Source organism: Palaemon carinicauda, chromosome 2 (genome assembly GCF_036898095.1).
Source record: "Palaemon carinicauda isolate YSFRI2023 chromosome 2, ASM3689809v2, whole genome shotgun sequence".
Taxonomy (NCBI): domain Eukaryota; kingdom Metazoa; phylum Arthropoda; class Malacostraca; order Decapoda; family Palaemonidae; genus Palaemon; species Palaemon carinicauda.
The window spans coordinates 55,324,418-55,351,223 of NC_090726.1; the positions used below are offsets into that span (position 1 = coordinate 55,324,418).

The 26,806-nt window shown below is 42.1% G+C and overlaps 1 protein-coding gene across 1 annotated transcript in view; it reads left to right on the forward strand.

The window, feature by feature from the left end:
* Nucleotides 1–25,906, forward strand: part of LOC137625121 (tolloid-like protein 1) — an 865,074-nt gene extending 839,168 nt beyond the window's left edge. The window contains exons 13-17 of the mRNA XM_068356038.1: nucleotides 1,403–1,589; nucleotides 2,199–2,452; nucleotides 4,914–5,127; nucleotides 5,275–5,525; nucleotides 23,650–25,906. Of these exons, the coding sequence (XP_068212139.1) occupies nucleotides 1,403–1,589; nucleotides 2,199–2,452; nucleotides 4,914–5,127; nucleotides 5,275–5,525; nucleotides 23,650–23,829 (1,086 nt within the window). The 3' untranslated portion in view covers nucleotides 23,830–25,906. The remainder of the gene's footprint in view (nucleotides 1–1,402; nucleotides 1,590–2,198; nucleotides 2,453–4,913; nucleotides 5,128–5,274; nucleotides 5,526–23,649) is intronic.
* The last annotated feature ends 900 nt before the right edge of the window (nucleotides 25,907–26,806 follow it).

Consider the following 26,806-nt stretch of genomic DNA (forward strand, 5'->3'; position numbering starts at 1 on the left):
TGGTTTGCCTAGCCACAGCTAAAAGAGTCGGTGAGATTCATGCCTTCAGCAAGAACATAGGTTTCTCATCTGAAACGGCTACATGTTCTCTACAACTTGGTTTTCTAGCCAAAAACGAGCTACCTTCTCGACCTTGGCCAAAATCGTTCGATATTCCAAGCTTATCGAATATGGTTGGAAATGAACTAGAAAGAGTCTTATGCCCTGTCAGAGCTCTTAAGTTCTATTTAAAACGAACTAAACCTTTAAGAGGCCCGTCTGAAGCTTTATGGTGTTCAGTTAAGAAACCATCTTTGCCTATGTCAAAGAATGCCTTATCCTATTTTATCAGACTGTTAATACGAGAAGCTCATTCCCATCTGAATGAGGAAGACCAAGCTTTGCTGAGGGTAAGGACACATGAAGTTAGAGCTGTCGCAACTTCCGTGGCCTTTAAACAAAATAGATCTCTGCGAAGTATAATGGACGCAACCTATTGGAGAAGCAAGTCAGTGTTCGCGTCTTTTTATCTTAAGGATGTCCAGTCTCTTTACGAGGACTGCTACACTCTGGGACCATTCGTAGCAGCGAGTGCAGTAGTGGGTGAGGGCTCAACCACTACAATTCCCTAATTCCATAACCTTTTTAATCTTTCTCTTGAAATGTTTTTATTGTTGTTTTTTGGGTTGTCCGGAAGGCTAAGAAGCCTTTCGCATCCTGGTTGATTTGGCGGGTGGTCAAAGTCATTTCTTGAGAAGCGCCTAGATTAGGGGTTTTGATGAGGTCCTGTTGTATGGGTTGCAACCCTTGATACTTCAGATCCTAGGGGTCGATCAGCATCCTGAGAGGATCGCGAGGCTCCGTAAGGAAGACGTACTTAAAAAGGCAGAGTAATTGTTCAAGTCGACTTCCTTACCAGGTACCTATTTATTTTGTTTTTGTTATTTTGATAACTTCTAAAATGAAATAAAAAATTCTTAGCTCATAATAATGTAAACATATAATGCTGGTCTCTACCCACCCCCCTGGGTGTGAATCAGCTATTATAATCACCGGCTAAGTTAAATATTGAAAAATGTTATTTTTATAATAAAATAAATTTTTGAATATACTTACCCGGTGATTATAAATTAAAGGACCCTCCCTTCCTCCCCAATAGAGACGCAGTGGACCGAGGAGAAAATTGAGTTCTTTGTTTACATTGAGTACTGGGTACTTGGACGACAGATGGCGCTGTTGGGCACACCCGCAACCTGTATAGCGATCGCTGGCGAATTTTTTCCGTAGAGTTTTCTGTCGAGCAACAGAGTTGCAGCTATTATAATCACCGGGTAAGTATATTCAAAAATTTATTTTATTATAAAAATAACATAATTGTAATTCAGTTAACTTTGGAAATTAATTTATATTATTTTTGTTCTAGCAAGACTGTGAGTATGACAGTGTGGACATCCGAAGTAAACTAGGAGTCTCAGAAATGAGGAAACATGGTGTATTTTGTGGGCAAAGGTTACCGTCTGTCATAACGTCAGAAGGCAATAGTCTTCGCATTGAATTTACTTCAGATAATTCTGTTCAGAAAAGTGGATTTGCTGCAGTATATTTTACTGGTATGTAACTAATGATGTATGTCTTTTGATAATAAGCATTCTGTGTCTCCCATCCACAGCATGAAACTTTGTTCATGAATTATGATAATTTTTGTATTTATCATAAGATAGGGAGAATTGATATGATTGGTAAGCAATGAATGTAGAAGCTAATGTAATGGGGATCAGGGTAGTTTTATGGATTTTAGAGACATCAGTTACATTTAAGGATATTTAGATGTCTCGGGTCTTTATGTATAAACATAAGTCTATTTGGCCTTGCCCCAGAAGTTGATCTATGTACCATGCCAAAAATTCTCCATTTTCTGTGACTTTAAATCTCTCAATGGACAGTATTTTGGGGTGGTACATTTAATTTTATGTAAGCAACCTTTCTGTTTGAGGTAACTTCAAATATATTTTAGTCTGCCTTTAATCCAATTTTGTCAGTGATCTGAGTAAATAATAATAATATAATATGAAATGTATAAAATTCTGTGGTAAACAAAAAGTATACTTGGGCTGTATGTTTTTATAATATTTTGCTACTTCTGTATATTGTAAATGCATTTTAAGATTATGAGACTAGCAAAATTTTAAAAGTTAAACTCCAACCATTTAATATTTCAGATAAAGATGAATGTGCTACAGATAATGGTGGCTGTCAACATATTTGTAAAAACACAATTGGATCCTATGTTTGCTCATGCTTGAATGGTTTTACACTCCATGAAAATGGCCATGACTGTAAAGAAGGTGGCTGCAAGCATGAGATCACCTCTCCAGTAGGGGAAATATATAGTCCAAACTATCCAGATTACTATCCAAGTAGAAAAGACTGTGTTTGGCAATTCACTACAACCCCAGGGCACAGAATAAAACTGGTAAGTAAAAATAACTATAGTACTGTAGTAGCAAGTACAGAAATAGGGAATATATTTCATTCAAGTGTAAAACTATTAAAATTAGCAAAAAACTCAATACTGTATTCTCTTTTTTTTTTTTTTTTTTTTGTAGATAGGTGGTTCTATAATGAAGTGTTAGATTTTAGGGTAGTGCTGTACTACTTAGTTACAAACTTTATCATACAGAAAATAGTTCAAAAATACTTCTACTTATTTATAAATGTACTGTTCGTTTTTATCTTTTTGTTATTATTCAATTTTTGTGGATAATTTTCTTAAACAAGTCATAGATGATGTGCTACTTAGGTACTGCTCTCAAAGATGCTACATGGTTGAAAGACTTCTGAGCTATTAAAATAAAAATACTTGTACTTGTTGTTGATTTCAATGCTCACAATAGGGATTTGTCAAATTCTTTTTCCCATACTGACCTTCATGGCCTAAGAGCTTTGGACTTTGCCTCTGAATTAAGCTATGAGCAAATCATAAGTGAAGCTACTCACACGTCTGGTAACTGCTTGGACCTAATATACACTGACTCCTATGGTGTTTTAACTAGTAAGGGTGGTTCTCCAGTTGGGACCTCTGATCATGTCTTGGTTTCGTTAGTAATTAAAGCCCCTCCACACGAGGGGCAAATACAGGGTGGGCACTCTGATTTTCCTGTAATTCTCTCGCTCTGAGACGGTGTTACCAGATCAAACAATCTGAGGCAGGCAGTAGGCACAAGTTGTTAGGCCAGATGCCAGGCAGACAGAGGGCAGAGTGGTCCTTAGTCAGGTGCCTAACCAGTGCCTCAACAACAGGCATGGGCACTTTGATGGTTTGTGTGTGGTTTGCTCGTTTATGACGTCATCTACACTTTTGATCGCCACCCATAACACAAACGGTATCAGGGTCTGCCAGCTGTTTATTTGCCCCTTGTGTGAAAGGGACTTTAGACTGATTAACCTTTCCCTGATATGTCATACTTGTATAAGATATATATAAAATCTCAAGCAGAATGGAATGGCATTTCACGTGATCTTTCGCATTTAGATTGGTCACAATTGTATAAAAGTTTTGAGCTTGTTATTCTCTTGAATGAGAATCTGAAAAACATACTTGATAGGAGTATCCTTCCTTGTGTGTTAAAATCCTGAGTGAAAGACAAACCCTGGTTCAAGGATAATTGTAGACGTGTTTCTTTGGAGTAACAGGAGGATTATCATCATTGAATGGAACTAAACAAATTTAGTGTGGAATAACTAGACTGCTAAGAGCTGTTGCTCCTAGTTTATGCTTCAACTGAAAGGAATAAAATTTGACCATTAAAGAAACCCTTTTCTGGTACAACCTAGGATTAACATGGTGGGCTATTCTTAAATCTGCACTTTTCGGTGAAGATTTAAGTTTCCTCTTACTAGAACCAGATGGCTGTCACTCTGTCCAAAGGATAAGGGAACTCTTTTGACTGATGGGTTTGACAGTAAACAGAGCAATGAGAAACTGGATCATCCTCATTCCCGTTTTCTTGAAGCTAAACTAACTACAGTAATTTAGCTTTTCAGTCCCGTGAAATTAAAACTCTTAACGAACCTTGATGCTTATGGAGGTATAGATCCAAATGTAATTTTCCTTTGATTTTCATGAAGACTGCTGATTTCTTAGCTCTTAAGTTGTCTGGTATTTTCTACAAAATTAGGAAAAAGGTTTTTTTTTGCACTTGCTGGAAAATTGATAGTTACTCTGTTTCCAGCACTTGGAGAATTGGCAATGTTACTGTGTTTCCATCAGTTTAAGTGGAATGTAGGCCACAAATGAGGATTTCCTTTACAAATAAGGCTTTATCATTACCTATTAATTGTAATGGAAACTACTTAATATTTGATTTTATATATAACTTTGCATTTCTCGTTTTTGTCACCTACTCATTATCCTAACATGGTCAAGGATCCAAATGAAATGAAGGAAATGTGGCAAAAGAGGAAAAGAGCTATTTTTGAGTATTTGTAATAGAATTTTTTTAACTTGACTAATAGATAAAAATTTAGAAATCTTGGCAAAACTGCGGAATTGCTTGCGGTTTGTAGAGATTTTTCTATATCTAAAGTGCTTGTCATTTTTTTCTCATTGAGGATGTACAGTAAATACCTATTCCCTCTGATTAGAGGAATTTATTATTGTTATTCCAATTCTTGATTTAAAAAATGTTTTGTTTGTTAATATAGTTTCCTAGATAAAATAATTCTATTTCCTCTGAGATTTAACTTTAATTACAAAGTTAGACTGAAATATAATTCTAATTTTATTATTAATTGTTCACATTCCACTTTAAGATTAAACATATAATTATAATTACTGTTCCAAGTTAAAAAAAAAAAAAATATACTAAATTATTAACAACTGTATCATATCCCCCACCATTTTACATATTTAAAAATAATTTAATTTTCACCAGGTATTTGACGAGTTTGAAATGGAACCTCATCAAGAGTGTACTTACGACCACATAGCTTTATATGATGGAACCACCTCAGAATCTGGTTTCCTAGGGCGATATTGTGGCGCTAAGGTACCTCATCCTATAGTTGCTTACAATAACCAGATGTTTATGGTATTCAAATCAGATTCATCAGTTCAGCGGAAAGGATTTAGAGCAAGACACACAACAGGTATTTTCTAGTTTATAAGTGTACAGTATTTAGTTTTCCAAGTAGCTGTTTCCACATATAGTAATGAATTTTTTTAATGAAAATTTTTAAAGCATCATGAAATAATCTTAAAGTTACTCTTTAATTAGTAAATATTTATTTCTTTAGTTTGTGGAGGTGGTCTAAAAGCTACCAGCACTGTGAAGCACATGTACTCGCATGCAAAATATGGTGACCAGAATTACGACAACAAAGAGGATTGCGATTGGATTATTCAGGCGCAGCCAGGAGAAAATGTACATCTGACATTCCTCACCTTTGAACTTGAAGATGAACATGACTGTGGATATGACTACGTAGAAGTTTTCTCTGGCTATAGTGACTCGGGACCACTCTATGGAAAATTTTGTGGAAATACTGTAAGTACTATCATATTTTTTTTTAATGTCTGCTGGTAAAATATCTAAATGCATAGGCTGAAACTAATTATCCGTTCCCTACTTTACAATTTAGCTTTCAGAATGAACTTTGAACTTATGTTTTCTTTACAATATTCAGTGTACATATATCTATATTCTTTCCTTTAAGTTTGTATGATTGGTCTTTATGTTGATTTGGTTCACTGTATTAATGATGAGAATTCAAATTTAATATGGTAGTCTGAATAATTTCTTAAAACTGTACTGTATTATTATTTTTGACCATCTAAACAATAACCAACAGATTTCAGAGTAGTTATTGATGAGCACTATAGTGAGAACATGAATTGAATGTCTGGTATAACGTAGGACACTGATTTTTGCCCTCTATTTTTCATACTACATCAAGCATACTTGTGGTGTGACCCAGAAACTAAGTATTTTTGTTAATCAGGGCAATAGGTTTTGCCTTCGATACACATAAACTGTACACACATTTAGCTTGGCCTTGAAAAAAAAAAGTTTGTTGCTTATATACAGATGATGCCTCCGAAAGGGGTTTTAAGTGGTGTCTTTGAACTTCAAGCAGTGCACTGTATGGATTTACATGTCTTTGCAGCTTTCTCTTTTTTTTTTGGGGGGGGGGGGGGTCTTTTGCTTTTATGTTCAATTGGTTAAAAGACTTTTTCTTGTTACTCTTTCTTATTTCTACAGTTTCTCTTCTAAACTTAGGTATTTTCTCTATTGAAGCTCTTGGGTTTTCACCATTCTCTTTTTTAGCTAGGGCTGCTGCTTGGCTAGTAATAATAATAATGATGTAATTATTCCACTTTTATCAATGTAGCTTATACTTTTCTTGAATATTGACTGCTTTGGTACAAATCTATAAAGTAAATAAATGGTCAAGTATAAATAAACAGAAATATCCCATTTATTGCACATGAAGTTACATATACAAATACAAGCTGTTAAATAGTTATTGAAACTTGTAGTTCTGGAATGATGAAGGACAGATACAGTAGTAGGTTTATTTACAGATTAGTGCATTTTAAATGACAATTGATTTATAGTCTAAATTCAAAGTTTGAATTCTCATCTTATTCTGTAACTACAGTACAGTGTTCAATCAGAAAATAATTTCTTTGGATGCATGCCTTTAAATGAATTTAATAAAATTTCAAGTTTCTTTCTGAGGTATGTATACAAATGGTACTCTATGTACATTCCAAGTTCATATAAAGTGATGACAACCAAACACAATTTTATACTTTTTTTTTTTCAATATTAAACTTACCCGGTGATCATATAGCTGTCAGCTCTGCTGCCCGACAGAAAAACCTACGGACGGAATACGCCAGCGATCGCTATACAGGTGGGGGTGTACATCAACAGCGCCATCTGTCGAGCAGGTACTCAAGTACTCGATGTCAACACAGAACCAATTTTCTCTCTGTCGTGCCACCGGCAAGACCTACTGAATACGCTCTTGTTTTCTGGATTGATTTTCACGTTATTTGGTGAAGTATTCATTTCTGGTTATTAGCTATCGCTGTGCAGAAGTTATCTTCAATACTTCCTTGCATTCTTTTTTGGATTTTGGATTATTTGTTGACGACTTGGATAGATTTTGAATTCCCCCCTTTGACTAATTCAAGATGTCTGACCCTTCTCAAGTCCCCAAGTACAGGAAATGTAGCGCTAGGGACTGTTCAAGGCGTCTTCCGAAGGCCTCTATCGATCCGCACACCGTTTGTTCCAATTGTAGGGGTAAAGCCTGTCAATTGGAAGATCGATGTGAGGAATGCGTTGGGCTTTCGGAATTCGGGTTTCAAGAATTCCTGAAATATGCACGTAGGCTAGAGAAGGATAGGATCAGGAGGAGTTCGTCTCGCTCAATTGATTTTTCCTCTCCCCATGCCCCTCACCCTATTCCTTCCCCTGTAGTGGTTGCACCCGACCCCCCTGCTAGCTCTCATCAACCTTCAATGGCAGATATGATGCGTGCCATCCAGGCTCTAGGTGAGAGAGTCGAGTCATTGGCGAATGACCGCAATCAACTCATGGCTGACGTCAGGGAGTTGAAAGGTAAAAGTGCAGTGGGAAGTGAAGTGAGTGTCAGTGCAGTGAAAAGTGTCAGTGTTACGCATGAGGGTGCGTCTGTTCGTGCCTGTCGTCCTCCCAGTCCGGGACCTCTTGCAAGCTCCCAAGCCCAGGGGAGAAGCAATGTCGTACGACCAAAGGGTTCGACAGGCTTTAATCAGCGGACAGACGTACCCTCCGTGGTTTCGGACGTATCTTTCCTAGATCGTCCCACCCACAAGAAGACGAGTGAGCCCGTTCATTCCTCGTCTGCGGAAAAGGTTTCTCGACAGAAACGATGGACCAAGGTCTCACGGCCTCTTAAACGTAAGGTCCCTTCCGAGCAAGTCCAACGGCCCAGGTGTAGCCACTGGGTCAGTTCGGACTCGCTGCAGTCCTCCGACGACTGCACACCTCCTAAGAGAGGCAAAGTGGTACCGCAACAGGCAGTAACTCCGTCTGTTGCCGCACCCGCTGTTATAGACCCTCAGTCACAACAGACAGTAACTCCGTCTGTTGCCGCACCCGCTTCTGTAGACCCTAAGTGGTCTTTGCTGCAGTCTATGCAGACTCAGTTAGCTGTTATACAGGAGTTTCGTGCGGAGAAGGTTGACGCTGCACCCGTTAGCCTACAACCTGCCACGGTTGTGCGCCCAGCAGACGCTGAGGCTACCTGCTCCCACACTCCAGCTGTGAGAGCTCCTCCACCCATGCGCAGTCGACCCTGCCAGACGCATGCTGACGTTCACAGACGCACGGAACCCTCCGTTGCCGCTCGTGAGCTACCACAACAACAGGAGGGTGGAGTTAAGCTGCCGTGTTTTGACGCGGTGCGTCAGCCTCCGCAACCCACGGTGGTCTCCGCTATCCTTCCACAGTCGGGAGTAGACGCTTTGCGCACCCACTCAGCTTTGGTTGTTGCCAGTTCTCAGACTGACCAACAGTGGCATGACGTTGGGTCCAGTGCAGCCACGCATGCACCCGTGCTGCCGGACTCAGCCGTCCAGCTTTTATCTACTCCGTTGCCTCTTCCTCCTCAACATTCAGACGATGGAATCTCTGATGATGACGAAGCTGCACATCTTGACGATCAACACTCGGACATCGAAGAACCCAAGACCACGCCGCCCTCCTTAGACTTTAGGAAAGTGCTTGCGCTGTTCAAGGATTTATATCCAGATCAGTTTGTGTCTGCAGCACCACGCTCGCCTCCCTCTGAGTTCGCTTTAGGCATGCAGTCAGCAGCACCTGCCTTTACGAAGCTCGTACTCGCTCGCTCGTCCAAGAGAGCTTTAAGGGTACTGGGAGAGTGGTTGCAGTCCAAAAAGCAACTTGGGAAGACATCCTTCATGTTTCCCCCGGCCAAGCTTGCTTCCAGATCTAGCGTCTGGTATGCCACGGGAGAAGTTCTCGGCTTGGGAGTTCCTGCCTCTGCCCAGGGCGACTTCTCAAGTCTAGTAGACTCTCCCCGCAGGCTGGCTATGAGACGCTCCAAGATTAGCTGGACTCCTTCGGATATGGACCATCTTATGAAGGGAGTTTTCCGTGCATTCGAAGTCTTTAACTTCTTGGACTGGTGTTTGGGAGCGTTGAGCAGGAAGACCTCCCCTTCTGATAAGGAAACTTCCATACTCATTATGTCCTGCATGGACAAAGCCATTCGGGATGGTTCTAGTGAGCTTGCGGCTTCTTTCGTGTCCGGGGTCCTCAAGAAGCGGGATCACCTTTGCTCCTTCTTGTCAGCTGGAGTCACCCCATGTCAAAAGTCGGAGCTTATGTTTGCTCCCCTCTCGAAGTGTCTCTTCCCTGAAGAGTTGATCAAGGAGATTGCCGCCTCCTTGATCCAGAAAGACACTCATGACCTGGTGGCGTCATCCGCACGCAAAGCCCGCCCTTTGCCCTCCGTGCCTAGACCCAGGATGGACACTCCAGCGTCAAGGTTCATTCCGCCCTTTCGTGGCAGAGCCTCCAGCAGAGGAGGTGCTCGTGCCGGAAGTCAACGTGGGAGCAAGAAGAAGGGTTCCAAGTCCTCTAAAGGCAGAGTCTGACTGCCACCTTCTTCAGACAGCAGTGGGAGCCAGGCTCAAGAACTACTGGCAGGCCTGGGAGAACAGGGGCGCGGACGCACAGTCTGTGAAGTTACTCAGGGAGGGGTACAGGATTCCATTCTTGCGCAACCCCCCTCTAGCAACAACTCCCATCGACCTCTCTCCCAGGTACAGAGAGGAGGACAAGAGACAAGCTTTACAGCAAGAGGTGTCTCTCTTACTACAAAAAGGAGCGGTAGTCATAGTCCGGGACCATCAATCCCCGGGCTTCTACAATCGCCTCTTCTTAGTGCCGAAGAAGACAGGAGGATGGAGACCGGTGCTAGACGTCAGTGCTCTGAATGTCTTTGTCACAAAGCAGACGTTCACCATGGAGACGACAAAGTCGGTTCTAGCATCGGTCAGGAAGGAAGACTGGATGGTCTCGTTAGACCTAAAGGACGCTTACTTTCACGTCCCCATCCACCCAGATTCCCAACCTTTTCTAAGGTTCGTTTTCGGGAAGGTTGTATACCAGTTCCAAGCCCTGTGCTTTGGCCTAAGCACGGCACCTCTAGTTTTTACCAAACTGATGAGGAATATTGCCAAATTCCTGCATTTAGCAAACATCAGAGCCTCCCTCTATTTGGACGACTGGCTTTTAAGAGCTTCGTCAAGTCGTCGCTGTCTGGAGAATCTACAGTGGACTCTAGATCTGACCAAGGAATTGGGTCTCCTGGTCAATTTGGAAAAGTCCCAACTCGTCCCATCCCAAACTATAGTCTACCTAGGAATGGAGATTCAGAGTCAAGCTTTTCGGGCTTTTCCGTCGGCCCCCAGAATCAGTCAAGCCCAAGAATTCATCCAGTCCATGCTGAAGAAGGACCGATGTTCAGTCAGACAGTGGATGAGTCTGATAGGGACGCTTTCATCACTGGACCAGTTCATCGCGTTAGGGAGACTCCACCTCCGACCCCTTCAGTTTCACCTAGCTGCTCACTGGAGAAAGGACAAGACGCTAGAAGCGGTCTCGGTTCCTATTTCCGAGAAGATGAAGTCTTCACTGACTTGGTGGAAGAACAACATTCTCCTCAAGGAGGGTCTGCCACTGGCTGTTCAGACCCCCGACCTCCTTCTCTTCTCGGACGCATCGGACACGGGCTGGGGTGCGACATTGGACGGTCGGGAATGCGGATCAAAGAACGCTGCACATCAACTGCAAGGAGCTACTGGCAGTTCATCTGGCCTTGAGAAGCTTCAAGTCCCTCCTTCTAGGAAAGGTGGTGGAGGTGAACTCCGACAACACCACAGACTTGGCGTACATCTCCAAGCAAGGAGGGACTCATTCGATGACGTTGTACGAGATCGCAAGGGACCTCCTCACCTGGTCAAGAGATCGAAACATATCCCTAGTTACGAGGTTCATTCAAGGCGACATGAATGTCATGGCAGACCGCCTCAGCCGGAAGGGTCAAATCATCCCAACAGAGTGGACCCTTCACAAGAATGTTTGCAACAGACTATGGGCCTTATGGGGTCAGCCTACCATAGATCTGTTCGCAACCTCGATGACCAAGAGGCTCCCAATTTATTGCTCACCGATTCCGGACCCAGCAGCAGTTCACATAGATGCCTTTCTTCTGGATTGGTCCCATCTAGACCTTTATGCGTTCCCCCCGTTCAAGATTGTCAACAGAGTACTGCAGAAGTTTGCCTCTCACGAAGGGACAAGGTTGACGTTGGTTGCTCCCCTCTGGCCCGCGAGAGAATGGTTCACCGAGGTACTGCAATGGCTAGTAGACGTTCCCAGAACACTTCCTCTAAGAGTGGACCTTCTGCGTCAGCCGCATGTAAAGAAGGTACACCCAAGCCTCCACGCTCTTCGTCTGACTGCCTTCAGACTATCGAAAGACTCTCGAGAGCTAGAGGCTTTTCGAAGGAGGCAGCCAGAGCGATTGCTAGAGCAAGGAGGACATCCACTCTCAAAGTCTACCAGTCGAAGTGGGAAGTCTTCCGAAGCTGGTGCAAGTCAAAATCAGTATCCTCAACCAGTACCTCTGTAACTCAGATAGCTGACTTCCTTTTATACCTAAGGAAGGAAAGATCCCTTTCAGCTCCCACGATCAAAGGTTACAGAAGCATGTTGGCAACAGTCTTCCGTCACAGAGGCTTAGATCTTTCCAACAACAAAGATCTACAGGACCTCCTTAAGTCTTTTGAGACCTTGAAGGAGCGTCGGTTGACCACACCAGGTTGGAACTTAGACGTGGTACTAAGGTTCCTTATGTCAGCAAGGTTCGAACCACTTCAATCAGCCTCTTTTAAAGATCTCACTTTGAAGACTCTTTTCCTCGTCTGCTTAGCAACAGCTAAAAGAGTCAGTGAGATACACGCCTTCAGCAGGAACATTGGATTTACATCTGAAACGGCTACATGTTCCTTACAGCTTGGTTTTTTAGCCAAAAACGAACTTCCTTCTCGTCCTTGGCCCAAATCGTTCGAGATTCCAAGCCTTTCTAATTTGGTTGGAAATGAACAAGAAAGAGTACTATGCCCTGTAAGAGCTCTTAAGTACTATTTGAAACGTACTAAACCATTACGTGGCCAGTCAGAAGCTTTATGGTGCGCCATTAAGAAACCTTCTTTACCTATGTCGAAGAATGCAGTTTCTTATTATATCAGACTTTTGATTCGAGAAGCTCATTCCCATCTTAATGAGGAGGACCATGCTTTGCTGAAGGTAAGGACACATGAAGTTAGAGCTGTCGCGACTTCAGTGGCCTTCAAACAAAACAGATCTCTGCAGAGTGTAATGGATGCAACCTATTGGAGAAGCAAGTCAGTGTTCGCATCATTTTACCTTAAAGATGTCCAGTCTCTTTACGAGAACTGCTACACCCTGGGACCATTCGTAGCAGCGAGTGCAGTAGTGGGTGAGGGCTCAACCACTACATTCCCATAATCCCATAACCTTTTTAATCTTTCTCTTGAAATGTTTTTATTGTTGTTTTTTTGGTTGTCCGGAAGGCTAAGAAGCCTTTCGCATCCTGGTTGATTTGGCGGGTGGTCAAATTCTTTCTTGAGAAGCGCCTAGATTAGAGGTTTTGATGAGGTCCTTTAGTATGGGTTGCAACCCTTCATACTTCAGCTCCTAGGAGTCGCTCAGCATCCTGTGAGGATCGCGAGGCTCAGTAAGGAAGACGTACTTAAAAAGGCAGAGTAATTGTTCAAGTCGACTTCCTTACCAGGTACTTATTAATTTTATGTTTGTTATTTTGAATAACTGCTAAAATGAAATACGGAATACTTAGCTCTTAATGTTAACATATATGCTGGTCTCTACCCACCCCCCTGGGTGTGAATCAGCTATATGATCACCGGGTAAGTTTAATATTGAAAAATGTTATTTTCATTAGTAAAATAAATTTTTGAATATACTTACCCGGTGATCATAAATTAAAGGACCCACCCTTCCTCCCCAATAGAGACCCAGTGGACCGAGGAGAAAATTGGTTCTGTGTTGACATCGAGTACTTGAGTACCTGCTCGACAGATGGCGCTGTTGATGTACACCCCCACCTGTATAGCGATCGCTGGCGTATTCCGTCCGTAGGTTTTTCTGTCGGGCAGCAGAGCTGACAGCTATATGATCACCGGGTAAGTATATTCAAAAATTTATTTTACTAATGAAAATAACATTTTTTCTTAAAAACAAAATTCCCATACAAGAATCTAAAACTATTATTCAAAGTGTGACATACTTTGAGTAAAGAAATAATTTAACTGGAAAAATATAAGAGGAAATTTAATCATGGTCCTTTGCTGCAATGGATAAATATTGCATGTATCTCATTTTCAACCTGTAGTTCATTCCCAAATCTTTGTCCGTCAATTATCCAAGAAGAAACCTTTACATAAAACAAGGATAAATAAAAGAAAATTTATGCAAGGTATTACACAAGCTTTTTTCAGCATGCACTAAATGATTGTCTCATTAAATCAACTCATTTCCCCCTTTTATCTAGCCTAGACAATGGAAACTAGTAAAGAAAAAAAAAATTGGTATCCAACCCTTAAGAAGCAATGGATTAGAGTGGATCATTCATTACTACTCGGTTTGAGTTTTAAAAGAAATCAATGTAAGAGAGTATTTAATGTTCATTAAAAATAATCACTAATCTCTGATTAAAATATGTGACAAAATGCAGGTTTTAAAGGTGCACTATTATTTTTCCCCATTTGACTGTTCGTTTAGCTATACGTTCATGAACCTATTGTAACACAAAATTATTTGGCTATTCTTTCATATTCTTGACTGCAAGAGGTTTTTGGGAAATACAGTATATAGTACAGCACTAACCATTAACCCTTATTTGACAGTCTAAGTCTATTGACGTAGATATCAGCTGTCACATTGGTTCGTGGCCAACATCTGTTGATGTACGAGTAGTCTCTGTGTATCTCACTCCCTCTGTGCCTATGATCCAACTTGTCTAAATTGTGGGCCCCTGTGAATGTGCCTAACTCCTCCACATGACAGTGATCAGTGTTGCGGATCCTGTAAGTGAGCAAACCCTGTTATTTGTTCCCTCGTGGGAGTGTTTTTGATCGTTTGGAACTAGACTGCTTGCAGAGTCTGGAGCGAGGGTCGGGAAGAGGAAGAAACATGCATTCTTCTTCCAACTCTTATTCTCGGAGTTAGAGATCAAAGATGTCCAGGAAGGCCAACTCTACTTATACTCCTTACTGCACTACCTCTTTTTTGGGGGGAGTGGGGTGGTTGGCTGCACCAGAGTTTTTCCCAGCCCTGTGTCTTTCCCCCTCTGGCCCAGGCCAGTGGCTGAGGCCATGACCCCATGCTACAACCTTGTGCCACGCAATGGCTCTGGTTTCCCTGCCTACCCCAGTTGCTAGGCAAGACAGGAGTGCACGGCCCTGCACACTTTCTGTTCCCGGGTTGATACCGGAGCTTTGGCACCCTCCGTCACCCTTCCAACCAAGACAGTGGAATCCCGCTCCCCCACAACCAACGATACTTTAGCTGAGCAAGTTGAGAGGGTAGCACCACTCAAGACTGTCATTGCGTGCAATGAAAGACAGGGGTCAGAATTTCTTCCCCGTGTCAGTCTCCTGTCCCGATCAGCAAAGGTAAGAGTACGTGGTACTTCTTGCGTCTCTTCCATGAAGAGTACGAGGGATTCTTCTTCCGCTGATGTTGGCCTTTTCGGGCCTATTCAGCTCCTAACTATGTTCCTAGTTATGTCTCAACATATTCAGGGTGGGGCAAGAATTGCCAGAGGAGCCTGCCACACCCTCTACCCCGGCTGGGTATGAGGGTACTGTACTTGGGATTCATCTATCCGTATAACAGCAGACCTTGGAACAGTGCTGGTGGAGGTAAACAACTCAGAGCCAAAGTTCCTTTGTCAACATGAGTGCCACAATCTGGGGAGGTGACCTTAGCACCTTTGGGTAGGACCTTGGTCACTGATCAGCACTTTGGTGTCCGTGAAGAGTCAAGGCCATCCTAGGAGCTGCCATGGTCAGATCTGCTTGGTTAGAGTCAACAATCAGACCTGTGGATCCAAAAACTCTATGAAGTCCTACCAGTCAAACAAGATCTTGCCCCCACACTCTCAATACAGAGCATACTGCATCATCATCTCTACAGGTTAACTTCAGTGCGCGACGATGGTACTCTTCTTGGAGAGACTCAAGGTAGAAACTATGTCCTTCTTGGCTTCCGAGTCAGTAACCGTAGAATTGTCTGTAATGACCTCCCACCAAGTTATCTCGTCAATTCGCGAAATCAATGGGGTTATAAACCCCAGAGTTTTAGAAGAAGTGCCTATGAAAGACTTTCTTGCTGTCTGATTGGAAGGCAGTGACGTTCCTGACATAACTGTCTCTATGGCAAGACCAAGATAGGGTTGTCGCCTATGGCGGCACTCAGAGGGAAGGAGGGATTACCCTTAAAAATCCACAGGAGACGAGTATCGAGTTATATAACAATTATAGATATCTATCTCCGCATGAATTGTTAAAACGATACACGAGGGTAAACTGGGAACATATATGAAAGTATACTAAAGTGCATAGGCTAGGTAGCCTAGCGCAAGGCGAGATTTCGGTTACCTAAATCGCCGAAACTCTAACGTATACGATCGATATAAGGAAGAGGAAATATATGCATAATTATGTATATCTTTACAAGTATAATTGTGCCTAAATAGCTTCATAATTTATTAATGCTATTACATACACATACATATACCAAGGCACTTCCCCCAATTTTGGTACTTTGGTACATTCAAGTACTTCACAAAACCAGAAAGTAAATGTTTTTGGACACCACCTTAGTCCTGCCTATACTAAACAGTCATTGACACCCAGGTCTAGTTCTCATTAGTTATGGTCTCAGTCACTACTGGAAGCATCTTGCAGTGATGGAAACAGAAGATCAAACCTTGGGTGGCATAAAAACAAAATACATTGTCTCCCTATTATTCAGGTGACAGATCAAGTGTGAAAGGCCATGATGCTCAACCACGTTTTTTTGCCAAGGCGAGAGTAATAGGAAAAGTCTTTATGGTCACATCTGTCTGACAATTGTCACAGTGGCTTGAAAGGGGGTACTTTAGAGTGTCCTAAACCAACCCCCACCCTAGGGTTATCAAGACTTGGCAACTCTCCATGACCATGAATAATTACCTAAAGCTAGGACTTTGTGTAAGGCTTTTCTATAGCCTTTCCCAACTGAGAGAATCGAATTTCTCTCAGCATGAGTTGATGGAAAAATGCAAGACCTGCTGAAATTGTTTAAGATAGGAAATTGGCCCCTTTTAAGACACCATTTGCAATAGACGGCCTACTTTTGCTATTAAAGTTGCTGAGAACCTTCAGATACACCCAGACATCTAAGACGACCTTTGAAAAAAAGCCTTTTGCTTGAAAGAGATGCTGGATAATCTGCATTTGTGAAGGACAATATTGTTCAGGAAGTGCAGCTGATGGGAAAGGGTGGGCAAAGGTGAAATCTTCCTTGACACATTATCAAAGTGCAAGCAGTTGAGATACCTCTTTGTTTGATGCTACATGGGTGCTACCATAGTCATTATGAGATTCATAAACTAAAAAAAAAATATTGATATCCAAAAAATTGAACGGAATATGGGGTTAAGGCAAATGCATCCAGATTTTCTCCTTCAGTGCTTGAATACATAGTGAAATGCAACCTATGAGTTAATTGGAAAATAGATCCAAAGAGGAAGCTTAGAAGGGTGCAGTACCCTTTCCAATCCTAAACCCAGTGACTGTCGAAGCCCCCTTTCAGAACCTTGGGCTCCTGGATATACTGTAACTGCTATTTTGAGCAGTCTCTCCCTGTTGTTGGTTCTCCACTAATCTGTACTGCATCCAATGTCTATCTGACACGATTGTCAGTTCTCTCCTTATCCACAATTGATTTCCTCGGAAGAAGAGAGGGGGACCTCTGTATTGACCTGTTGTGAAGACCGTGTCTAATCTCCTGACAAACCTGTCAAGAAAGAGAGATGACTACAGCCCTCCTTTGCATGGCAAAGTTAGACTACTATTTTGACTATGACATTTTTTTGCTATTGTAAAGGTTTTAGAAGACAAAGAAATTTGTTTTGGTTAGGAAAGTATCTCTGACATTTTATCTGATTCTGAGAGTTTCTCTGACTCTAAGATTTTACAATTCTTATGAAACAGATAAAATTCAAATTTTCATTTATAGGGGTCTTTTCCTCTTGCATATACTCGAGGATTCCGCTATTGCTGGAATCGAGGTATCGAGTGGAGAGACACTTTCACACGACGCCAACCACACAAGACGTGATACTGCCTGGTAGACTGATGCTGAGGAATTCCTCAGATATCTAGACAACCTTTTCGCAAAGAGGTATTGGGTAGTCTTCAGGCGTACAACCATAGCAAAGCTTTAGCTTGTGGTAGGTGTCGAAGTGGGTTGTCTGTTATGTGGAGAGGGTTCTCTTGGAGGCTCTATCAGGAGCTGCAAAAGGTTTGGAGGCCGTTCTGCATAATGCCATAGCGGAGCTAGGAGAGTCCTTGAGAGGTTGACCGATGTTCTAGCCTTGTTGAGTGCCCTTCTCCAGATAAAACGGGGACGAGACGTAAACATCATTGTTGCACCCACCAATGTTGCCAGAGAGCCTTGGGGTCTAGGGCTAGTGACCAACAGTAGCCTGAGATTTAGGAACGTTGCAAACAGACCCCCTATTTGGAGGACCTCGTAAAGTCGGGACTTTGTTGGCTACATGGCGATCCAAAGTCCATTCGGTATACCTTATCTGAGATATTGTGCACAGATTGTTGGCGAGCACGTTCTTCCAGTCTGGAATGAAGCGGGCTGATAGTGGTACCGAACGGACTTTGGCCCATCTTAGTGTTTATTCTATTAGAAGGGAAGAGGTTACAAGCCAGTTCCTACTTGCTTGTCGATGTGAGTCTCTATGTAGTGTGTGGTGTGTCGTCCATCACATCACTGAGTGGTCTGTTAGGAACCGATGAGGCTGCTGAAGGACCGGAATGTTGGCCTTCATCTCTTCAGAGATTTAAGTGAAGGTACCTTCGGGCTCTGTCCAGAGGGCTGAGGTCGTGTGGTGAAGCACTATGGTCCCTCCTTTCTTTTTCCGACTCAAGTCTCCTGAAATGGAAGTCGTTCTCGTTTCGAGAAGGTTTTTGTGGAGATTGATGTTTAGAATCATTCCCAGATACACCAGTCTCCTGGGAGGGAAGTAGGGAAGATTTCCGTAGGTTTACCCTGATCACTGGATCTTGGTTAAAAAAGACTTCAGAACTTCCAGTGTTAATGCAAGGTTGCCACTGAGTGCCACTGAGTCTGCTAAGGTCAGTCAGTCGTCCAAAGAGAGCAGAGACAGAAGCCAATCCTGTGAGACCAGGATGGATGTAGTGGAAAGACCGAAGCACAGTGCCTTGAACTGGTGTTTCTTGTTTGTCTAGACTGAATCTTCCAACCTTCCTAGATGGATGGTTTGGACCTGGGAGTAAGTGTCCTTTAGGTCCAGTGTACAAATGAAGACCTGAGGTCTTAGCCCTTGATCGAACTCCAACATGGTGTGGACATCGACCCAAAGGGACAGCTCCTTGGTGATCCTTTTGCATGGAAGATTGTCGACGCTGGAGTCTTGACTCGTGTCGTAAAGGATCAGGCGCGATACCCAGTGTAAGAATTCTTCTCTGAGAGAGAATTTCTTTAAAAAGAAGGCCACGCTTAGCCTTACCACGCGCCCTGATGGGATTGATGCTATTCCTTAGAATAGAAATCAATCTGGCGAATGTTAATCAATGGTTAACCGTTGGGTATCGTGGTTACTGTGCAGTTGGAGAGTGCTCGCAAGTAGTTCCCTGTTGGCAAACCGTTGATGAGGGTTGTCAAACGTTTGCCGATCACTTTAGTGTGATGGCTAACGGCCAGTAGCGAGAAGTATGTTGTATAACTTCTGATCTAGGAACTACAGGAAGCGGTTGACTAGTAAATTCGAGTCACGAACTGCTGGTAAATTACCGATGACTGATGAATCGGTGGTCTGTGAGCCGATGGTGAGTTCGAGATCAGCAAGCTGATTATGGTCCCCCCTGTTTGGTCAGAGATGAGCAAGCTGAAGATGGGCTGATCAGAGATCAGCGAGCTGAGTTCAATGATCGAAGAAAGATGAGCTGCCCATCGGTGATCTAGTGATCAGCAAGCTGATGACTGGTTATTGACTAGCAATCGGTGATTGGAAATGCTAGCAATTGGAGATAGTTAGTCATTGGAGGGACTAGAGGTCAAAGATCAGCATTGAGCTAGCAATTGGCGATCTGGTGATCGGCGACCTAGCGATCAGTAAACTGTGAACTAGCCATCAGCAAACAGTGATCTGGAAATCAGTCTGTTGATGCTTTCCTGTTTGCTGATGGTGGTCTGTCAAGGAAAAAAGGAAACTTCAGAAGAGACAGGGACCAAGGATTCGCCGTTTCGATTCCCTTGTAGGATGGAATCTTCGGGATCTTGAATCCTTCTGTGGAGCCTTATCCTCTTTTCCCGGTGGCCATGTTTGTGTGTTTGCGGGGAGGAATGGGGCAATGGTGACCTGTCCAAAAAGTTTTATTCCTTTTTTACTGACAATTGCGCGAGTGTGTACTGTAGATGAGTCTGGAGCGATGGCACACAGGATGATGCAGGTGCTTAATATCTGCCTGGAGAGCAGGCAAGAGCTGGTGCATTGGATCTGCGAGCCTTGACTCTTTGGCAAGAGCTGGCGCATGGATCCGGGACCGTAACGGCGCAGGAAAGTGAGGAAGAGCGCTGGCGCGCAGTAAAGCACTGTGTAGTTTTGTGCATTCTCCCTAGAATGCACCGAAGCGTGTGACTGGTTGCGCAAGAGTGGGAGCATTAGCGCGTGCGTGAGAGTACCACGTGGAGACTGTTGGGACGCGCGTGCGGAATACCATCAGCATCCGCACGTAGAAGACCGTCGGCGCGTGCGGAAGGCTGCGGGCGCGTACTCAAGATTATTGGAGCGCGTACGCGCGAAGTCCGTCGGTGCGCGGTAGACTGTTCGTGCAGGATACCATCGGCGCCCGCGCGCAGAAGAAAGTCGGCGAGGTGCGCGCGCGCGGTGGAAAGTCGGCCCATGCGCGCGAAACTGTTGCCACACGCGCGTACAAGACTATTGGCGCTTGCGCACTTGGAAAATCATCCGGGCGCGCAAGAGCATCGGCGCTAGCGCGCGCAGAAAATCATCGGTGTGCGCGCGGGAGACCATCGGCACGCGCGCGTGGAAAATCATCGGTGCGCACGCGGGAGACCATCGGTGCCCGCGCGTGGAAGATCGTTGCCATGCGCGAGCAGAAGACTGTTGGCGCGCGCAAGAGCATTGGCGCTCATGCGCAGAAAATCGTGGGCGCGCGGGAGACCATCGCCGCCCGCGCATGGAAGATCATCAGCGCGCACACGCGTACAAGACTGTTGGCGCGCGCAAGACTATCGGCGCGTGCGCGGGAGACCATCGGTAGGATGACCAGTGGCAGGACGATCAGGAACTGGGATGTGTCCTTTAAAAAAGGGCGAGCATCCACCGATGGGGACCGTAAGCAGGTCTGCGTTAGAGTCCAGGACCGAAGTCCAAGGGATTTCGTTGCAGCGCAAGGTTGCGCTGGTAGATCGGTAGGTCAGCTGGCAGGACGATCAGGAACTGGGATGTGCCCTTTGGAAGGGCGAGCATCCACCGATGGGAACCGTAAAAGGTCCGTGTTAGAGTCCAGGACTGAAGTCCAAAGGACTACTTTACAGCACAAGGTTGTGCTGGTAGATCGGTAGGTCAGCTGGCAGGACGATCAGGAACTGAGATGCGAAGAGGTCCTGGTAGGTCTGCTGCGCTGGAAGGTCTGCTTGATCCTCCGAAGAGGTGTCTCTATGAGAGGCCTCTCCCGCGAACGAGAGAGGTGAATACTTCGTAGAAGAGACTTGAAGACACCCGTGATGACGCCCATGAGGGCCGGTGTATCAGCAAGCTGACCTATAACAGTAGTGATCCTCCGAAGAGAAGTCTCTATGAGTGGCCTCTCTCGCGAACGAGAGAGGTGAACACTTCGTAGAAGAGACTAGAAGACGCCCATGATGATGCCCTATGGGCCGGTAGATCAGCAAGCTGAGCTTAGCAGTAGCGATCCTCCGAAGAGGAGTCTCTATGAGTGGCCTCTCTCGCGAACGAGAGAGGTGAACACTTCGTAGAAGAGACTTGCCAAGACCGTACTCCGCCCCTGAAGGAAGAGAAACTCAGCAAGGGGGGAGAGAAGTCTGGATGAAGGGCAGCAACAGCAGTCGGAGACGATGAATCTATTAAGATATGGGAAGTTCTCCCTCTGAAGGATGAAACAACCTCACACCTGGGGAGGAAACTTCCCTCGGAAGGGAAGTTGTCCAACCCCTGGAGGCGAACCTCCTTTAGCGTTCTAAGATGATCTGAAGTGCTGGCCATGTTGTCACGGGAGTACTTCTAAGAGAAGGGATGACGCCCATGACGACGTCCTTTGAGGGACAGCAGTGACAGCAGACTCTCCACCCATGAACAGAACAGCTCTGCTTCGTTGGCACTCTTAGTCGAACGAAGAAAAACTGCATAGTTAACTGGGAAAATAAAATTAAATAATTATTTAACAGAAATTCCCTAGGGAGGAACTCCGAAGAGGAACCCTGAGGGAACAACATAAAATAAGAATTAAGTATTGCGCCCTTCCTTCACCAGTCAACATCCAAGGGAGAAGGGGGGGAGCGGAGTAACTGTAATAAAAACAGAATTATAATTATTCAAATCAGCCAAGAATATTCACTAATAGTGAGAACTACTGACCCTCTGAAGGGAAGTGTTCCCCTCGGAGAAAGCTGAAAAATTAAAATACAATTATATTTTCACTAAAAATAATTGAGACAAACCATCGGAAGAGCAACCTAACCCGCGCAAGGGTTAAGGAGCTTCCCCAATAGTACGCTGTTGTAGTAAAGGTGAACGACCTCGAGAAGAGAGAGACCGTAGTCAATTTTGAAAGGCCACATTCCCTTCGCTCAGAATCCAAGTTTCCTGTAGGAAAAGAGGAAAAAGGGAGACAATAGTTGAATGAAGAGGGTCCAGGCGATGACGATTCTCCTGCGGCGGCCGAGTTAATGGATATATGCCGACGGGAAGACCGATGGACCAGAGAGGGAGAGGTCGTTCCCCACGAAGTGGAACTGTGCTGGCCTTGCTACTACGCAAGTGTCGTTGTCGTATATGTATCACACACACAGCACAAACACTGAAAAGGAAACTTACCACATTTCCATACACATATGTATACATAATGTTGAATGTTTATATATATATACGTATAAGAAAAAGTAAGTTAAAAGACAAAAATTAATGGCAGTCCAAAATAGGCGAGGAGGGAGAGAGGAAACAACCGCTCTCGATCCGACCCAAAAGTAAAAGTGGCTAAATCACAGGTGTGTGAATGGGAGTGGTAGCAAGCTACCCCCCCCCCTACCCCCGCTAACTAGCGGTGTGGGTAGTTGACCCTCACTAAAATTTTAATAGCTTCATTTCAGCTCCGCTGAAAGTATAACCCCTAATAAATAGCGTGGTTTGTATTCCAGTTACGGAACAAACTAAAATCAAGGCCAATCATACGAACTTCTTGACCACATTCAAGGGATATCTGTACAGTATTGCAGATTGTAAATAGGGCATCCCATTCTCCAAAGCCCTTTTGAAAGCCAAATTGCAAACTATGGAACAAATGATTACCTTCAACATCCCTATTTAGACATTTTGCCAACTGTCAAAACCTTAGATATGGAAATTCTGGAAATAGGGTTGAAAATAACAGGTAACTTTAAGACCTAAAAAAGTCAACGGTATTTTTAAAACAAAATATACCATTTCAGTTGCTCAAAAGATTTAATTTCACTGGACCAAAAAGCTAAACTTTCTCTGGAATAAAGGGTATTTATTATTAATTAATTCTAAAATGGCTTTGTTAAAAATAAGGCCCAGTTGTTGTCTATAGTAAGTGGTTTTAGTATATTATGTTAGGACAAAGTAGTCTATGGATACTCTTGAAGTGTAATGCAATTTCAACTCTATTCTCGGTTATTCTTGAACAAAAAGCAGCAGCTCTATTAGAACAATGACAGATAATGCTCCTAAAAGTTTCCTGGAAAGTAAATATGTTTTGGAAGATTTATTAGCAATTTCTCTCTTGCAATGGGTGTATTTTTTTTCTATTCTTGGTTGCTTAACAACATCCAGAACAAACTAGTTCTCATCGTATTGTGCTACCATTTAAAAAAATTATCTGCTACTAAGGTTAGTACTGTATACCATTTTTATTTATGCAGTTTTAGTACAGTACTTATCTAGTATCCCATTGTAATATGATATGGGAGTTGGCATCCATTTTCTACATCCTATTTTCTCTTTCTATATTTTCAGATTCCTCAAGAGATTGTGTCTGTAAATGATGCCCTACTAGTGAGGTTCCGTACCGACGACACAATAAATACAAAAGGATTCTCCGCTGCATATGTTGCTATAGCAGAAGAAAATATTGCAGAAAATAGTACTGGTGATAATAATAATAGTTTTAGCTACAGTTTCTCCAGAGGTTATTAGCAAAGTAATTAGCTGCGACGTTACCACCACTCTGTGAGCCTTAGTCATCTTGCAATCAGAAGCTCACACTTGTATATTTCAAATGAACTTTACCAAAGTGTTGTACAAGATTTAGAGTTAGAATAAGATTTAGGAATATTTTTATTAAATATCCAGATCTTTGTCATGGAAAGGTTATTGACAATAATGCAGTTCACTTAAACTGGCCAAAGTTTTTGTACAGTACATGTTAAGCTTCCACAAGTTATTTTGGCCATAATATGGGATGCGTCGCAGTTTATGCATAGGCTGGTTCTTCCCAGCATCTCATCTTGTTGCTAGTTCTCACTCCTCATTTCTACTGTGTAAATTCTTGTTGCGATGATTGGCAACATTCAGTGGGCAAAATTCAAAGACACGGATAAATTATGTCACAGGAAGTATCTTGATTTTGTTGAAATCACCTGATTGCTTCTTATACTGTAAATGTATTATTAACAATGCAACCATGTCTCGGAGTTTCCCTCTGAAGCTGCCAAAGTTCAATTTCATGTTAATAGACTGTAGATATAAAACAGTAGTGTTAATATTGTGTAAAGTTTTTATGTTCTTGATAATGCCAATATACGGCTGTGTCGAACTTTTAGTCACAATTACTTTGTAAGTGGGGAATTTGAGTGTGTAACTCATAATGGCATGTTAAATGAAAAACAAACACTGTTATAAAAGCTGTCATTATAATGAATGTTATAAATTACACAGGTTTATCCATAGTAATGTCCTGTATGGATGTTGAATTTGATATACACAAAGAAATACTTAGCTTGTACAAAGTAAAGTTCGATGTTCTAGATGTTTTAATCCACTGGTACAACTATAGAAAGTATATATAGTGCGAGTGTACCAATCAGAAGAAATACCTCATCTTGGGATAACTTTCAAAAAAAAATTTATTTCTGTGATTGTAGTGTATTTTAAGTTTCCAAGGAAGAAAATTGATTGCTTCATTAAAAGTAGCAGATATACTGCAACAGGGATTTCTTAGATATCCCATTTTAGTTTCTCAAGTCCAAATTCTTAGTATATCACATTTTCTTTCTTGAATCAAGCTCGAGACTTACAAGGCATTATTGTGGGTGGAGGCCTAACTCTACCACTCTGTTTATGTATTTTAATTCAGGAATGCACCATAAAGTATTAAGGTGATGGATATTAGAAATGATTCAATAAGATTGTAAGGAAGAAAAATTAGAATTGAATTATCAAGATTGCAGGTCTGTCAAAAAATCCATTTTGAGAGCACAAGAAAGAAATGCTGGCTTACATTTTTTTCTATAAATAAAGGGCTTTCAGATTCTCTTTCTGTTCCTGGAAAATAATATTCTGATTTAAAGCCTAATTAGGTATTGTACATTACTGTGCACTCATTTTTGACAGAAAATATAACTTCAGGATCTTATCTATATGTGGTTTATAGCTATTTGATAGAATATTAGATTTACCATAGAGCATTCACTTAATTACATATCAACTACATACCACTGTAGCTTTTAATTTTAAGATGTAAATTTTTGCATATTAAGAGGATTTAAAGTATTTATTCCAAGAACTAACATACTGATTACTGTACTAGGTTAAATAAAAAAAAACTACACTCCAATTATAATCCATTCAACAAAGAGGTGCCTTGAAAGAAATGAAATATAAAGAAAAGTAAAATACCTGCAATGTATTTAATCTTTTTTTTCAATAAATATTAAAACAAAATTTAACAGCATGGAATTGTCAGTGATATCTCAAAATGCTGTCACCCTGTGGAACTCTTATATCTCAATACTTACAGTTGTATAATAAAACCAGGAGAAATCTGAGGAAAAAATCACACTACCACATTTAATCTTTTGGTCTATCTATAAAGGCCACTGAAACTGATTTAAAGCTCTTAGGAATCCAGAGCTCATGATGAAGAAATATGTTTATGGTTACCATGTTAGACCATTAGTTCTGAGTACTGTAGGTAGTTTCATAATTCGCTACAAAGGAACCACCTTTCAAAAGGTGGACATTGAAATAAAGATGGATCCTTTCATAAAAAAAATATGCATTTTTCATGTCATACCAACCACTTTAATTGGCTTAAAAACTACTGTAGTCCTGTGTAATAAAATATGTTTGTAAATTTACAGTAATTAAATTATCAATTTACACTTCACTACTCTGGTCATTTTACATTTCAAAAATTCTTTATAAACATCCATTTAGAACCTTCACATTCTGCACCAAAGATTTAGGGTGTATCAATTATAGTTATTAATTATAAAACTTAATACCTTTAAGATATGACTAATGACTAGTATTACATAAAATATTTATCAAGGCTTTGCACAGTAACAAGGAACATTCTGTGTTGTGTTAGATAAGGTATGACCAAATTACCTTACCTTAAATATAAATTGCAAGAAAATTTTCAGAAAGTAAATTCAGTATCCACAAAGTTTGATAGTAACAGGAAGACTTTATACAGTAAATAAATTACAATCTACATTATCTAATTGGCACTTCAACTTACTACAGTTAAACTAATTGTGAATAAATATATGCAGTCATAATTTTGTAAGAATATTACCCCCTTCATTTACAACTACTCGTGTGCTTGTTAAGATAATAAAACTTGCCAAAGCCACCAAGTCACACTGCTAGACTTTATGGGTCTTACCTGAGGTAGATTTTTTGAGGACTGCAAAGTGAGAAGGGATCAAGGCAAGCAGATTAAAAGTACAAAGCAGAAAGGAATGCAGCCTGGGGCCGAAGAAATGCTGCAGAGAACTCTGAGTATCCTTCTACAGTGTATCGCATAAGGAACACCATAAGCAGTACTTACTATAGACATGTGCAAAAACCACAGTAATGTAAAGGAGGACCTCATAGGTCCCTTTCTGACAGACAGTTCATGCTTTTATATGACAGAAAAGTTACCATTGACCTTTATATTATAAGT